At 49.3% G+C, this 17,319-nt stretch overlaps 1 protein-coding gene across 3 annotated transcripts in view; it reads left to right on the forward strand.

Annotated features, from left to right (window-relative positions):
• Positions 1 to 2,255: 2,255 nt before the first annotated feature.
• Positions 2,256 to 17,319, forward strand: part of Elavl3 (ELAV like RNA binding protein 3) — a 33,996-nt gene continuing 18,932 nt past the window's right edge. For 2 of the 3 annotated variants that reach the window (XM_075966553.1, XM_075966552.1), the window contains exon 1: positions 2,407 to 2,546. In XM_075966553.1, coding sequence (XP_075822668.1) covers positions 2,538 to 2,546 — 9 coding nt within the window. In that variant the 5' untranslated portion in view covers positions 2,407 to 2,537. Of the gene's footprint in view, positions 2,547 to 17,319 lie in introns of all 3 variants that reach the window. The other variant, XM_075966554.1, reaches the window with a different exon arrangement.

Consider the following 17,319-nt stretch of genomic DNA (forward strand, 5'->3'; position numbering starts at 1 on the left):
GGTCTTTCGAGAGTCATTCGTGATTGGTTAAATCAGACTGATTCGCACTCTTGACAAACCGGATCATGAAGGGGTATACAAGAATAAGAATAGGGCCGCGGAGACGGCTCATGGGTAAAGGTATCTGCCCCCAAGACTGGTGACATAAGTTCGATTCCTGGGGCTCACATGGTGGAAGACGAGACATGAATCCTAAAAATTGTCCTCCCTCTGACCTACACACACACACATTCAGTGTTAATTTAAAAAAATGATTAGGTTAGGCTGAGGACAGTGACTCGGGTTAGAGAATCTGGTCTTCTGCCAGCAGCGCCTTTCCACCTGATCAGACCGCTGTCTGTGGTGCTGAAGCCTTGCTCGAGCCCCCACCCTGACCCAGTAAAAGCAGTAAACATTAAAGGAGGTGTTGCCGCTCCAATCTCCTAAGAAGGGGGGTGCTTTTACAGGACAAACAATCACATTCCCAGAAAGCCAGATATTAACCAGTAGGCCTGCCAAGCCTTGTTTGCCCAAGTTTGGAGACCTTCCTTATCTATGGTTTTGTGACTAGAGGTTGTATGACTCTAATGGGGGTCAATGGTCTAGAAGTCTTAGCACAAACCTCTTCGCCTGCTTTGGAGCAGCGTGGCGTTTCCCTGCCAGAGGGGGTGCCAGCGCCCACGTTCTAAACCCTAGAGTACTTGGTGCACTCAACACCCACAATGTCTAGTTTCCTTCCACAGTGGATACAGTAAGACCTCCTTAACTGCTTGATTACTTCTGCTTTTCCTTTCCTTCCGTTTTTCTTTCTTTTTTTTTTTTTTTGTTGCTGTTCTTGTTTGGTTTTTGTTGTTCGTTTTGAGAGAAGGTCTCTGTAACTCAGGTTGACTTGGAATTCACTATGTAGCTGATGATGACCTTGAATATGTGGCCCTTTGTCTCAGCATCTCTGGTGTTGGGATTACAGCACCATGCCAAATTTATGTAGTACGAAGGATGCTAGTAACTGAACCATATCCCTAGCCCATTTTAAAAATTAGTATTACTATTTGTGTGTGTGTGTATGTGTGTGTGTGTGTACCATGGGTGAGTGTTTGGTGGTCAGATGACAACTTTGTGGAGTTGGCTCTCTCCTTCCCTTTAAATGGGTTCCAAGAATCAAACTCAGGCTGCTGCCCAGCATGGTAGCAATGACTTTAATCCCAGCACTTGGGTTCAGAAGCAGATGGATTTCTGAGTTCAAGGCCACCTCGAACTTGGTCTATAAAGCAAGTTCCAGGACATCCAGGACTAAACAGAGAAACCCTGCCTCAAAAAACAAAACAAAAACAAAAAGCCCTCAGATTTCCAAGCTTGCATGGCAAGAATCTTTTCCTCCTGAGCTATATCTCCTTTTGTTTTATTTTATTTTTTTGAGAAAGGGTCTCATGTAGCCCAGGCTGGCCTTGAACTCCGGATCCCCCTGACTCTCCACCTCCCAAAGCTGGCCTTACCAGCATATGCCATTGTGCCCACCTATTTTTTCTTTCTGTTTTTTTTTTTTTGTCTTTTTTCTTTACTTTCTAAAGAAACAAAATTTTTCTAAGCAGCCTGGAGCTTGCTATGTAACCCAGGTCAGTTTAGAGTCTTGTGTAGCCCATTCCATTCTCAAATTATCAACGATCCTCCTGGCTCACCACACCTAGTATTATTTCTAATATCACCAGAAGTCATGCGGAGATGAAATCTATTCACCTCGGATTTAGCAGCCTGGGTCTGGGTCTTTGTCCCTTCCCAACCTTCTTCTGGTTGTGTTTAGGCCATGGAAAACTGTCTTTACCACTTCAGAGTTAGGTGCTGGACCGAAGAGGGGAACCCATTTTGTCTGCAAAACTCAAGGAGTACTCAAGAACGGTGTCAAAACAGGACGAGGGAGCCGAGATGTGAGGTCTCAGCATATTCATTCTCGGCGTGCAGAGTCCGGCCAGCGCGCACTCGCTTCCACCTGCCGCGCCGTCGGGAGCCGGGAGGAGGCGGGGACCCGCCCTCCCAGCCAATGAGGAACGTCGGCGCTGGCAGCTGCCGCTATAAAGGGCTGGGGGCGGCGGCGGTGCGACCCAGAGCGCGGAGCGCGCAGCGCGGGCCGGAGGGAGGGAGGGCGGGCGGGCGAAAGGAGCGTACCCGACACCCGACACCCGGCACCCGGCACCCGGCACCCGGCACCCGGCACCCGGCACCCGGCACGGGACAGGCCGGACCGAGGGCCCACCGCAGAACTGCCGAGATCTTAGTTGAGAAGGGCGACCTCTCCGGGCCCCGCGGGGCCGCGCACTGGGCGTCCTCCACCGCGCGCCCGCTCCCTCAGTCCACCTGCCGCTGGGGACCCGACCGTCGGCGCGCGCATCCCCAGGCTCGGGTCCCGGCCCTCGAGGGCGCCGCCGCCTCCGTCTCCGCCTCTGCAGCGTCCGCAACCGCAGACGCCCGGGCGGGACCCCGGCGTGAGCACCGGGCGCCCCCCAAGGAGTGCACGAACCCCGGAGCCGCCCTCGATACGGACCGCGCCCGCCGGGCACACAAGAATGGTCACTGTAGGTACTCCCTTGTCGCTGCGAGACGAACACGAGAGGGAGGGGCTGAGTCTGGCTCCACGGAGACGCGGTGGGGGGGTAGGACCAGGCCTAGCTAGGCCTGAGGGTGGGGGGGTAGGACCGTTCCTCGGGCCTGAGAGTGGTTAGAGTCGCATCCGGAGTTCTGGGAAGCAGAGCCTGACCTGAGAGGATTGGCGAGCTGGGCTGTGTGCAGGGTTCCCTCGGCTACCCCGGGGTCGGGATGGCCCCTCACTGGAAGACTGTGGGGGAGGGGCCGCGGCGCGGAGGATGTTTCCAGCATCCCAGGCCCAGACCCGTAGGCCGCCCAGGAGGACGCGGGCCGCGGTGGCCTTCTGTTGGTCCGAGCAGGGGCCTCACGGCCTTCTCCGAGAGCTTTTTTTTGGGGGGGGAGGATGGAGAGGCGGGGTGTAATCGGATTGTGCTACCCCGGGCCCCAGCCGCGCCCGAGAGGCGGGCATCTTCGTCCTCGAGCCCCGTCGACCTTGCGGCAAGCGGGGAGGAGAGAGGAGGGGGCGCCCCGAGGCCTCGCTGCCACCGCCGTGGTCTCTTTGTCTCTCCGCCCTTCTTCGCGGGCCATAGCCTCGCGCGGGGCCTCGGGGCTGCGGGGGGGGGGGCAAGAGAGGGGTTTCCCGTTCCCTAGCCACTGCCTCCAGGTGAGGGGGTGAGGGGCTGCAGCAGCATCCCATCGGGCCTGCTGCACGCGCCCTCCCCGGGCCAGGGCTCAGGGCCTCGGGGTGACCTTGAACGCGCCCGCAACTCTCGCCGCTCGGCCGGCGCGCGTTCGCTTTCAGCAGTCTCAGAGCTGGTCAGCTCCCGAACTCGCGGCCCCGCCCGACGTGCCACGCCCTGCCTGCCACGCCCATTCAGGCCCCGCCCCGAGGCCCCCAGGACCTGGCCTGGAGCGAGCCCTCGGACCTCCACCCGGTAACCCGGGCGTGTCCCGGGGCGGGGCTGGCCAGTGCTCACCGCACCCTGGCTCCACCCCCGCCTCCCTGAGCGACTAGCTCCCCGCGCCGTCGCGCGTCCTTTGTCTGGTCCCCGCGCCCAGCCTACCTTTTCTGCTCTTCGGAGATCTCTCCCTGTGTGTCTCTGCACACCAAGTGTTGTTCCCGGCCTCTTTTTCTAGTCGAGGCTAGTACAGTGGAGGTCGGGAAGCTCAATAGTTCATCCTGGGCCTTCTCTCTCTTGGACCCCGGGACCGGACCACCGCCTCCCCGAAACCTTCCTAAGACAGGCTCATCGTACTGTGTGACTTCAGGCTGATTCCTTACCATCTCTGGGCCTCAAGGTGCTCATTCAGGTCTGAGAACAGGAGTGTGGCCTCCTTGGGACTCTCAGAACCCCTATAGCAATATAGCACCCCCCTGATTCCCCTTTCTCTGTTCTGCTTGAAAAGAATGCGCAAAAGAGAAGAGGGTGTGGTCAGAGGTTACAGGAGGACCTGGAGCCCCTTGAAGGCCTGGAATTCCCATGGGTGGTGGTGGGGGACTCTCAAGAAGGAGGAAGTGAGGGGGATGGAAACGGTGAGGCCCCTAGCAGAAGTAGAAGGCAAAGGGTTCAGAAATAGGAGGCTCAGTCTGCACCACGTGGTGGCCCGACTTGCCTGCACAGATAGCCACTCAATGCCCTATTGTCACCAGTATCCAGGCATCTGTCACTGTGATTGGAGCCCAGAGGCCCAGCTGGAGGCCAAGGGGGTCTGAGGAGCGAGTGCCTTTAGGTGTGCTTTTGAGAAATCCCTACCTCAGCTGTGTGTGGTGTGGTGCTGGGGGGTACAGTGGAAATGAGAAAGAGTGAGGGGAAAGGTTAAGCCAAGAGAGAGAAACAGACCCATAGGAGGGGCCAGGAAGGGAGGGGGGAAGTCCTGCTCAGTCAGCCCTGGGCCAGTCCTCAAGGCCCCTCCGACGCTGGGGTGTCACCAACCCAGGCTGCAGTTACTACAGGACACGCCGGGTGTGGCTTCTGCCAATCCGATCCCCATTATCGGCTTAGGCGGCTCAGTAGGTTCAGCTGTGAAAGGAGCACCAGGCCCTGCACAGCTAAGCTCAAGCAGGAGAGGAGGGAGAAGCGCTAAGGTGAGCAGGCTGGCAGCAAACCCGCAGAACTAGCACACCCTGGTACCCCTACCGTCATGGTGGCACAGCTGTAGGTAACTCCACACTCGGGGCTCAGTAAGTCAGGGGTCAGCTGCTGACTTGGAGCTGGCAATATGGCTCAGTGGGTACTTGTGCCAACCTGACTTCCATCTCTAGGACACACATGGTGGAAGAAAATAACTAACATCCAAAAGTTGTCCCCTGGCCTCCACACAGGAGCAGTGGCACACACAAGCACACACACACAGGCCTAGCTAAGATAGGCTCCACAGCAAACACTAAACCATTACCTCTGGCCTTGGTTTCTCCATCTGAGAAATGGTCTCCATTTTCGGTATGGTGCTGGTAGTCTCCAAACATGTAGCTGGACATGGTGGCATAGTCCTTTAATCCCAGCACTCAGAAGGAGAGGCAGGCAGATCTCTGAGTTCAAGGCCAGCCTGGTCTACGCAGGGAGTTTCAGGACAGTGGGGCTACATAATGAGACCCTGTCTCAAAACAAACAAAACAAAAATCCACATTCCACATGCTCAATGCCTGACACACAGTGGGGCTCCAAAAACTAGGAAGTAGGCTAAAGACAGCATGCCTAGGACACGCAATGTCCTATGCTCTGAAGCAATACTTGCCGCAAGTAAACAGGCATTCAGCGCTTCTTGCTCTGCAGATGTTGGGTTGTCTTTTTATTGAGTTCAGTTTTTAAGGCAGGTTTGATTTTGTATCGAGTTCCAGGTCCTGGGAACTACAGCTGAGGGCTGCCGTGCCATTCTGCGTTTGCAGTTTCTGTTCATCTGTGTGGTGCTGGGGCTCTGTGCAGGGTCTGTGCACTGCACGCTGAGCGTGTGCTCTGCCACAGGTGCCGTTGGGGCTCTGTGGCTCTCGTTATTATTGATCTTTGATTCTTTGATCCTAGATTTGAATTTTTATTACACTTGTAAATTTGCTTATTTGTGTGTGTGGAGGTCAGAGGACCGCTTGCAGGTTTAGCTCTGTCCTTGCAGTTTGTGGACACCAGGGATGGAGAACAGGTCCTAGGGCATGGCCGCAGGCATCTCTATCTGACTGGCTCTGTTCTGCCATTTCACCTGGGGCGATCCCTGTTTCACCGAGACTCAGTTTTCTCACACGATCAGTGGAGAAAATGCCTTCATAATGTTCTATGTTGGGAGAATTTCTGAAAGTTTCTCATGAGAAAGCTGGGGTTAGGACTCGGTGGCAAAGTTACCTGTCTAGTATGTGTGAGTCCCGAGTCTAATTCCTGTCCTAAAAAGAAAAAAGAACAGGGTAGCAGGTTCTCAAAACATAGGCTGTGCTATCAATATAGTATTAAAATTAGGAAATCCTAAACCAGGCAGTGGCGGCGCACGTCTTTAATCCCAGCACTTGGGAGGCAGAGGCAGGCAGATCTCTGTGAGTTTGAGGTCAACCTGGTCTACAAGAGCTAGTTCCAGGACAGGCACCAAAGCTACAGAGAAACCCTGCCTTGAAAAACATAAGTAAATAGATAGATAGATAGATAGATAAAATAATTAGGGAGGTGAAACAGGCAAGTTTGTACACATCTTTAATCCTGGAACTCAGGAGGCAGAGGCAGGCTCATCTCTGAGCCCAAGGCCAGCCTGGACTACAGAGTGAGTTCCAGGATGCCAGGCAATACAGAGAAAGCCTGTCTTGAGAGAGAGAGAGATCTTGAAAGAGAGGGAGGGAGGGAGAGTGAATATTAGGAACCTTGCAGTGTTCACCATCTGACTGCTGTGCCCATGACAGGCATTACTAATAAGCCTAGGATTTAATCAATGCAGAACATGTTCCTCCAGAGACTAAATGGCTTTGGAGTACTCTGAGCAGATGATTGTGGGTAGCCACTCTCAGCTGATTGGCCATCAGAATTGACGCTCTATGACACCCTTTCCCTCACCCTATTATACTCAAGATGCCCAGGGCCTTGCTTGTGTGAGGGAGTGAGTGCCCTGCCTCTGAACTACACCCAGTCTGGTGTCAACCTTTTAGAGACTGAAAGGCAGCGAGGCCTGAAGGAGCACATCTGCCTCCACAGCACAGGGGAGGTAACCAAAGACCTTTTAAGTCAAGACTTCAGGAGCTACCCCAAGGGCAGGGTTTGCAGCTCAGCTGGGGTAAATGCTTCTTGGCATGTAACAAAACCTGGGATGGATTCCCAGCTCCACTCTAATAGGGCATGCTAATCCCAGTTTGTGAGAGTGGAGACTCAGAAAGAAGTTCAAGGTCAGGAACCAGGAGAACCAGAAGGCACAACAAGTCAAGGCTCTTGCCACCAACCCAAGGACCTGAGTTCGATACCTGGGGCCCCCAAGGCAAAAGGAGAGAACCAGTTGTGTGTGGACTCATGGGATGGTTGTAAATAATACTGCCGAGGCAGGGGCATGAACCTTACAAATCTACTTCCACTTCTCACAACTAAGCCCATAGCAGACTTTACTAACTGATCTCAGTATGCTGCCCAGCTGCCCTAACACAGGGCTTTAAATTCTTCCTCAGGTTGCTGCACCCGTAATCTGAGGTTCAATAGTGTGGCCCAGAGTTCAAGAAACTTTAGGGAGCAGATCTGAGGATGCACAGCTGGGCAGTGTGGGCTGGCACATCGCAACTCCTTCACCAACCACTTTCAAAAACTTAACTTTGTTAGCGTGTGTGTGGTTATGATGGGCATGTGTGTGCCGCAGCAGGTGTTTATGAAGGCAAGGGGACAATGTTGTGGGGTCCGTTCTCTCCTTCCACCTTCACGTGAATGCTTGAGTTAAACTCTGGGCCCAAGACCTCAACACCTACATCAAAAATTTGTTTTTGTTTGCTTGTTTGTTTGCTTGTTTGGTTGGTTGGTTGGTTAGTTGGATTTTTGAGAGAGGGTTTCTCTGTATAACAGTCCTGGCTGTCTTGGAATTCACTTTGTATACCAGGCTGGCCTCAAACTCACTGAGATCCACCTGCCACTGCCTCTGCCTCCCAAGTGCCGAGATTAAAGAAATGTGCCACCATGTGCCATCACCGCCTGGTCTCAAACATTTGATTTTTAAGATTTATTTATAATATGTGTGTGTTGACTATATGCATGTTTGTGTGCATACCTGGTGCCTGGGGGGGGGCACGGGGTCTAGAGGCTGGAAGAAAGCAGTGGATACACTGAAACTAGATATACAGTTGTGGGCCATCCTGTGGAAACAAACTAACTGCTAAGATGCCTCTCCAGCCACCATTTTTTTTTTTGGTTTTTTTTTTTTTTTTTTCGAGACAGGGTTTCTCTGCGGCTTTGGAGCCTGTCCTGGAACTAGCTCTGTAGACCAGGCTGGTCTCAAACTCACAGAGATCTGCCTGCCTCTGCCTCCCGAGTGCTGGGATTAAAGGCGTGCGCCCCCAACGCCCGGCTTCCAGCCACCATTTTTATACTGCATGTGGGCTTTATTTTTGGAGACAAGGTTTCAGTTTGTGATATTGGCTGGCCTAGAAAAGCTCACAGAGGTTCACCTGCTTCTAGCTGCCTCGTTCTGGAGTTAAAGGTGTGTGCCACCATGCCCAGCATAATTTTTTTTCTGGGTGGGGTAGTAGGACTTTGCTATATCTACCATACTGGCTTTAAGTCATTACATAGCCAGGTTAACCTCAAACTTTTCTTTCTTCCTTTTTTTCTTTCTTTCTTTTCTTTTTTTCTTTTTCTTTTTTTTTTTTTTTTTTTGAGACAAGATTTATCTGTGGCTTTGGAACCTGTCCTGGAACTAGCTCTTGTAGACCAGGCTGGCCTTGATCTCACAGAGATCCGCCTGCCTCTGCCTCCTGGGGGCTGGGATTCAAGGCGTGCGCCACCACCGCCCTAACCTTAAACTTTTCATACTCCTCCCTCAGACTCTCAAGTGCAAGGATTACATGTATGAGCCACTATGCATAGCCCGAGCAAATTTATTTACTTTATATTTGATTTATTTACTGTGAGGGAGATTGTGGAGTGTTGGCATGCACCCCTATGTGGCGGTCAGAGGACAGCTTGAGACAGTTGGTTCTTCCTCTGCGTGAGTTCCAGGGAAGGAACGCAGGTTTTAGGCTCTATGGAAGGTGCCCTTACTTTAAAATAAGAAGGAATCTCCAGTTTCCTCTATAACTGACCACAGTGAGTGTGGCCTCTGGTGAGCCAGTGTACATACCACCAGGGGCTGGATCACAGTGCTGTCTTGCAGGTCCATCTGAAATAGGCTAGGCACTGCTGCCATTTCACACACAGAGCCCTAGGGGACTGCTGCTCCCCAGTTTAAATTTTGTTTGTTTCTTTGTTTTCAGACAGGGTCTCACTACATAGCTGTGGCCGGCCTAGAACTTACTATGTAGACCAGGCTGGCTCACAGAGATCCATCCACCTGCCTCTCTGCCTCCCAAGTGCTGGGATAAAGGTACATGTCCCACGCCCAGTTCATTTTATATTTTTGATAGAGGCTCTCCTTTGACCCAGGCTGGCCTTGAATTGGTTTGTGCTGACGAGGATGCCCTTGAACTTCCGATCTTCTTGTCTCGTCTCCATCTCCCTAGTGCTTCCTTAACAGCCACGCACCACCAGCCTCCACTCTCTGTAACCCAGGCTAGCCCTGAGCTGCAGTGGTGATCTTGCCTCACTTCCTCTGTACAAGGCTACAGGGATTAGAGGGGTAAGCCAACACACCGCGATAGGATTATAAAAATCCCCTCCTTTTGTCAGTCCTAGGAACTAAACCCTACCTCACATGCTGGGCAAACACTATACCCTGAATATTATCCCCAGCCAAGCTTTGGTCACTGTTAAACACACACATTCTCTCTCCTTTTCTTCCTTCCTTTCTTCCTTCCTTCCTTTCTTTCTTCCTTGCTTTCTTTCTTTCATCTGTTCTTTCCCAGTTACTTAGTATGGGTGTGTACTAGTGTTAGTGTGGAAAGGTCAGAGGACGACTTTAAGGAGTTGGTTCTCATTATCTTGTGGGCCCTGGGATTGAACTCAGGTTCTCAGTCCTGGCAGCAAGCACCGTTACCTGTGGAACCATCTTGAAGTCTCCTTCCTTGCCATGACTTCACAGAAGAGCTGGAGGCAATGCTGGCCACTTTGCCTTCTGGTGTGCATGGCAGACACTACCAATAGATCCCAGCCCTCTTTCCAGCTGAACCAAGACCTGGTTTACACAGCCCTCCCATCAGAGTCATTACCAACTGCTTTTGTTTTCTTTCTTTCTCTCTTTCTTTCTTCTTGTATGAGTGTTTATCATCACATGAGTTCAGTGCCTAGAGGCCTGAAAAAAGTGTCAGATCCTCAGGACTGGAGTTACAGATGGTTGTGAGACACCATGTGGGTGCTGGGAATCACACTGAGGTTCTGTTTTGATTTTTGCTGCAGGGAAAACAGAGTCTCAAGAATCTAAGGGATATATTCAGAGACATCAACTGAGTGTCAAAGCCGTACAACCTTAGTGACTGCCATCTCACCTAGAGAAAGCGAACGTGTCCTTCTGTGGAGGGAGGCCCACATCTGAGGTCTAGTTCCAGCACTAACGTGTGACTCACTAACTTCCTATGATCTTTGAGCCTTAGACTTCTCACCTATCCTAGGAGAATTAGCTCCCGTCGTCTAAATGTGTCAATTTGCAGCCGGTGGGGTGGCCACAAGGAGCTGCAAAGTTGGCCCAACACAAAATCATAACCCTATTTAAAACAGGAAGTTTTTCCTGACATGCTGGCACACATCATTAACCCCAGAACTCATGAGGCAGAAGGCCAGTGGGTCTCTAAATTCAAGGGCATCCTGGTCTACATTTTGAGATCCTGCCTTCAAATAAACATCGGATTCGGGAAGGGGAGCACATTTTGTTAAAGATTGTGTGGTTCTTCAGTGTGAACTTGTAGACAGTAACATCATGTCCAGTGTCAAAAGACTGACACACTGGTTAAGTATCAAGCTGAATTATACTCTCAAGCATAAACATGAGAATTGTTGAGTAGATGGGGAACTAAGGGTACAGCACTTGCCTGGCAGAGTAAGCTTAGCTCTGGGTTCGATTCCCAGTTCCCAATGAACAAAACATATCAGCAAACTAAATTAAGCAATGCAAACAAATACAATTAAAATATGCATGACCAGGCTGGTGAGATGGCTAGCAGGTGCTTGCAGTTAAGTCTGGCAATCTGAGTTCAATCTCCAGTACCCACATGGTGTAAGAAAAGAACCGACTCCAACAAGTTATCCTCCGACCATTTCATTAGTCATGGGGTGCATGCACCCACACATATAAGCAAATAAACAACACTGAAAAATTAAAGACAAAATATGGTTAAAAGAATGTTTGAGATGGGGTCTTACTGTTTAACCCTGCTACCTTGGAATTCCCTGTGTAGACCAGGCTAGCCTGGAACTCACAGAGATCCATCTGCCTCTGCCTCCTGAGTTCTGGTATTAAACATTTGTGCCACAATACTGAGTCCAAAATTTACTAAAATACATGTTTGAAAGTGTACACAGTCAGGTTTGTTTGCCTATGTTGCTTGGTTTGATACTGGAAATCAATATAATCCGTAGCAATAATGCATTAAATACAAAAATCATTTATTATGCTGGCCACAGTGGCCCAGTCACACACTGCATGAGGGGGACTGAGGCAGAAAGGTCACAAATTCAAGCCAGTAGAATTGTTATCCCTGCACTCAGGAGGTGTCAACATCAGGAGTTCAAGGTCACCCTCGGCTGTACTCTGAGCTGCGAGCGATTCTGTGCTACATGAAATCCCATCACAAGCATAGGAAAAGATCAGGTCTACCTGGTAGTACACACCTATTTTGGCTTGTTTGTTTGGTTGGTTGGTTTGGCTTTTGGTTTTCTGAGAGAGGGTTTCTCCGTGTAGCCCTGGCTATACTGGAGCTCTCTGTAAACCAGGCTGCACTCTAACTCAGGGATTTATCTGCTTCTGCTTCTCAAATACTGGAATAAAAGGCACACCACGTCCAGTTTGTCACACACCTTTAATCCCACCATTTGTGGAGGCAGAAGCAAATGGATCTCTGTGAGTTTGAGGCCTGTCTGATCTACATAGACAGGGATACATAGTGAGACCCTATCTGGAAAAGAGAGAGACAGACAGATACACAGAGAGACCAAGAGAGACCATGGGGGAGGGAGAGGAATGAGGTGTCTGAAAGACAGCTCAGAAGTTCAAAGCACTTACTGCTCTTATAAGGGACCAGAATTCCCATAACCCAAGTCTCACACCTGCTTCTAACTCCAGTTCCAGCAAATCTGAGGCCCTGACCTCTGATGGCATCTGCACTCACACACCCACACACAGACACATAATTAAAAAGAATAAAAATAAATCCAAACCTTCCCATGCCATCTAGGGCTACACAGCAAAGCCACAAAAGTTACTTTAATAGATACAGAAAACATTTCAATAAAATTCAATATTTTCTTTAAAGACCTGGTACAACCGGTACTGGGGAGCCCAGTTATGATCCTAGCTCTTTGGGAGTTTTGAGGTTTGCAAATTTGAGGACACCTTAGACAGCTAATAAGACCCATCTTAAAAGGTGTGTGTGGGGGGAGGACTGGAGAGGTAGCTCAGCAGTTAAGAGTGCTGGCTGTTTTTCCAGAGGACCCAGGTTCAATTCCCAGCACCCACTTGACAGCTCACAACTGTCTGTTCCAGGATCTGATATCTTCACACCAATGCACATAAAATAAATAAATCATTTTTTTAAAAAAAAGGTGGGGAAGGTTTGGGACACCGCTCAGTTGGTAGAGTGCTTGCCTGCCATGCAGAAAGCACTGAATTCTGTCCATAGATCATACTAGCAACCTAGTGTGATGATGTCTGCCCCAAATCCCAGCACTCAAAGCTTCATGAGTTCAAGGTCATCCTGGGCTACTTTGGTCTGTATGAGACCACTCAAAAAGAAAACAAAATGGGGAGAGAAATACCACAGTGTGCCATGGTATTTCTTCAGCATGCAGTGAACTCAGGTTCAATCCCTGCTGAAAGGAAAAATCTAGATCAAAATAAAATGCTACTTTTTAAAAAAATTTTAACTGTTGGAGATCAAACTGAGAGCCTTGATTCTCTCATTTCAATGTAGGATCTGAGGATCAAACTCAGGCTATCAGGTTTTTGAGGCAAGCGCCATTACCCACTGAGCCTTCTTGCTGGCCCATTTTCTTTTTTTCTTTCCTTTTTTTTGGGGGGGGGGCAGGATCTCAGGTAGCCCAGGTTGGCCTTGAACTCTCAGCCTCTGCCCCCAAGGGCTTTGGGGCTCGCATCTGTGCCACCACACCCCCTCCAACTTCTGCACAAAGTCATCTTAACTGGTAAAGCTCGCGTAGGAAAAAGCTCTCAATGGCACTTTAAAATTGTTTAGTATTTATTATCTCTGTTTTAGTTTCTTGAGACAGGGTTTCTCTGTGTAACCGCAGTGGCTATCCTGAAACTTGGTTTACAGACCAAGTTGGCCTTGAATTTAAGAGATCCGCTTGCAGGGCTGGAGAGATGGCTCAGTGGTTAAGAGCATTGCCTGCTCTTCCAATGGTTCTGAGTTCAATTCCTAGCAACCACATGGTGGCTTACAGAGGTCTGGTGCCTCTTCTGGCCTGCAGACATACACACAGACAGAATATTGTATACATAATAAATAAATAAATTTAAAAAAGAGAGAGAGAGATCCGCTTGCCTCTAACCCCCAGTGCTGTGGTTAAAGGCATGTACCACCACAGCCTGGCTGTTTAGCATTTATTTATTGTATGTGTTAGTATGTGTGCGCCATGGTTCACATGTGGAGGAGGTAAGAAGGCAACTTGCGGGAATGGGTTCTCGCTTTCTACCATATAAGTCCTGGGGGATTGAAGTCAGGCTTTCAGGCTTGGAGCCAAGCCTTGTCTGCTGAGCCATCTTGCCAGCCCTAGGGGAAGAATTATCTGTAGCTAAGATGATTGTGGAGCTGTGAAAGGTTTGAAGCTTTAGTTATTTGACTGTTTGTTTGTTTGGGGCTTTAAAAGGATCAATGTATTCTGTATTTATGTGTATATCTGTGTGGCTGTATGAATTTATGTACCAAATGTACCAGAACCCCTAGAAGCCAAAAGAGGGTGTCAGGTCCCTTGGAAATCGAGTTGCAAATGGCTGTGAGCTGCCCTGTGGTGCTGGGAATTGAACCTGGGTCTTTCAGAGTAGAATCTGCTCTTAGCCACTGAGCCGTCTCTCTAACTCCCTGTTTTTTTGTTTGTTTTTTGAGACAGGGTTTTGCTGTAGTTTTAGAGTCTGTCCTGAAACTAGCTCTGTAGACCAGGCTGGCCTCGAACTCACAGAGATCCACCTGCCTCTGCCTCCCGAGTGCTGGGATTAAAGGTGTGCGCCACCACTGCTCGGCTTGTTTTTGACTTTTTGATACGGGGTCTGTGTAGCTCAAATTGGTCTTGAGTTTATGGGTACTCTTGCCTCAGTCTCCTAGGTGTTGGAATTACACACACACACACACACACACACACACACACACGAACTGTCCTGTCCCCCCTTTCTCTGTTTTTTACTTTGGGGTTCACAGGTAGCCTGTTATTCAGAATGACACTGAACTCACAGAGATCCACCTGCCTCTGCCTCCCAGTGCTGGAATTAAAGGTGCGCCACCACACCCTAATTAGCTTTTTTTTTGTTTTAAGCATTTCTTTAACACCAGGAAATCAGGACCCTTGCGATGGGCTCCCAGTCTCCACAAAAAGTGACAGATACAGTCTAAAAATTAAGAAATAAAAGTCATTCTTTGTAGATGTTTTATGTTTTACAAAAGAAAAAAAGAAGAAGTAGTGGCATTTCATTTTATTTTAATAAACAAAACTTGTCTGAGGATCAGAAAAGTAAAACAGCCACACTGGCCAGCCTTACAGACCAGGCAGCAGTGACACACACCTTTAATCCCAGGAGCCGCACCAGCTTGCCACAGAAACCAGGCAGTAGTGGTGCACACCTTTAATGCCAGAACTAGAGAGGACTGTAAGATGGGAGGAGACAGCTCTCAGACATAGTCTCATTCTGAGGTTTCCTGGAGGCAGGATCGTCATTTTCAGATTGAGGTCGAAGCAAGAGCCAGTGGCTGGCTATTTTGCTTTTCTGACCTTCATGTTGAACCCCAATTTCTCTCTCTGAGTTTTTATTAATTATGCTTCATTTGGTGCCCAATGTGGGGTCATTACAAGAAGAAAAGGAAGAAAGAAATTCAAAACAAATAGCTCACAGAGAAATTATGGGATAAATAACTAATAGGGAAATTATGCAGGAAAGAAAGAATATTAACACACTTCAGAGGGGGTTACTTCTGGTCAGAGAAGAAAAACAAATCCTATTAGAGAGGACTTGGCTGTGGCCTTAAGGTTACTAATATTGTTACATTTCCAGTTTTTGTTTTGGTTCGATTTTTTTATTTCTTTTTCTTCCCTCTGTCTTTAAAACAGGATCTCTGTGTAGTTCTGGTTAATCTAGAAGTTGATATGTAGACCAGGCTAGCCTCCTAAATTTTGGGATTAAAAGTCTACACCACCACGAAGGCTGCAACTACTTTTCCTTCTTTGCTCCTTTGCTCTGAAAAGTCCCAAGTTGATTTCAGCTGCTCGCTTGTTTAGATGAAGTCGCTCCTCAGTTTCTCTTGCTGTGACAAAATACTTGAAGCTGAATGTTTATAAAGAAAAGAGTGAGGTGGCTGGAGAGATGGCTCAGAGATTAAGAGCACTGGCTGCTCTTCCAGCGGTCGTGAGTTCAATTCCCAGCAACCACATGGTGGCTCACAACCATCTGTAATGAGATCTGGTGCCCTCTTCTGGCCTGCAGGCATACGTACAGACAAAACACTGTATACATGATAAATAAATTGAAAAAAAGAAAAGAAGAGTGGGGCTGGAGAGAGATGACTGAGTGGTCAAGAGCACTGGCTGCTCTTGCAGAGGACCTGGGTTCAATTCCCAGCACCCACATGGCAGCTCACAGTAACCCCAGTTTCACACAGATGTACGTGCAGGCAAACACCAAAGAAAGAAAAGAAGGATGAGTGAGCTGGTTCTGCGGGCAAAGGATGCCAACCCTGACCCACCTGAGCTTGACCCCTGGCTCCCAAGTTGTCCTCTGACCTCCAGATGTGTGCCCTGGCACTTGCGTGCTGCACACGCAATTAACAAATAAAATGCAAAGGCTTGAACTTTAGGAGTAAAGAAAGCACTCTGAGGGCGGTTTTGTTTCCGTTACGGCCTCACTGTGCAGCCCTGCTCACCATAAACTGCGGCAATCCTCCTGCCTCAGCCTCCCTGATGCTAGGATTACAGGCATGTGCTACCATGTCAGGCTACAAAAGAGATTTTCTTAGCTTTGCTTCGGAGGTTGAAGGTCTCAGAGTAGGTGGCCCCATCAGTTCATCCTCCAGCCCCTTGGTTGGATCACAGTAAGGCAGAGAAGTGGAGGTGCCACCATGCCATCCCTGGTGGCATGTGCTGGCTCCCTTCTGAAGGACAGGAAAGCAAAGGAAGAAGAAACTGCTGTGTTCAGAGGCCAGGCACATGGGATGGTCTTTCCACACAAAGTCTGAAAGGGGCCGGGGGTGGCCCAGTGAGACACCCTGTCCCCTGAAGCTGGAGTCACAGGTAGTCGTGAGCCACCTGAGACCCCAATGACTGAAGAAATCAAACGCTCAACTGCGTGTCACTTTCCAGTCCCAAACAACCCACTCTTGAGGGAACTGGCCAGGGTCCCTGGAGGACATCGGTCCCTGGCAGCGACCTAATTACTTCCCACTAGGCCCACCTTCTTAAAGGGTCTGCCACTTCCCAGCTTAGCCCCCTAGGCCCAGCACATCCACACCTCTGTGAGCACACTGCAGCCTATCCAGACCATAGCTGACGGGTTAGGGAGTAGACTCACCCGTCTTAGGCACATCTGCTTCCCTCATACCATATTTGGATTCGGTTTTAAGACAGGGTCTGGAGTGTGATGGCATACTCTTGTAATCTCATCACCTTGGAGGTAGAGGCAGGAAAATCAGAAGTTCAAAAGTTGAGACCAGTCTGGGTTTCATGAAACCCTGCCAAAAGAGAGAGAGAAAAAGAAGAAGGCCCAGGTCTGAGTGTTTAGTTCAGGCCTCTTCAGTGTTGGTATTATACACAGGTAAGATACTTATAAAGCATTTATAATTAGCCACATAAAGCGTTTATTTTATTTATTTTGGGTTTTTAAGATAGAATTTCTCTGTGTAGCCATGGTTGTCCTACAACTAGCTCTTATAGACCAGACTGGCCTGGAACTCAGAGATCTGCCTACCTCTGCCTTTCCAGTGCTGGGATTAAAGGTGTGCTCCACCACCGCCCAGCGCTTTTTTTAAAAATTAATTTTAAAATGTATTACATTTAAACTTTTTGGTTTGTGTACATGTGTAGTGTACACATGTCGTGGTCTACTTGTGGAGGTCATAGGACAACTTTATGAAATTTATTTATTATCCACCTTTATTGGACTCTGGAGACAGAGCTCAGTCTTTAGGCCTGACGACACATTTACCTGCTGTGCTGCCTCTCCTTTCCCATAAATAACTCACAGAAGAAGACGAATGAATACACCTGTCATCCTAGCAGAGGCAGGTGAGTCTCTGTGGGTTCA

The sequence above is a fragment of the Microtus pennsylvanicus genome, chromosome 3, assembly GCF_037038515.1.
Source record: "Microtus pennsylvanicus isolate mMicPen1 chromosome 3, mMicPen1.hap1, whole genome shotgun sequence".
NCBI lineage: Eukaryota > Metazoa > Chordata > Mammalia > Rodentia > Cricetidae > Microtus > Microtus pennsylvanicus.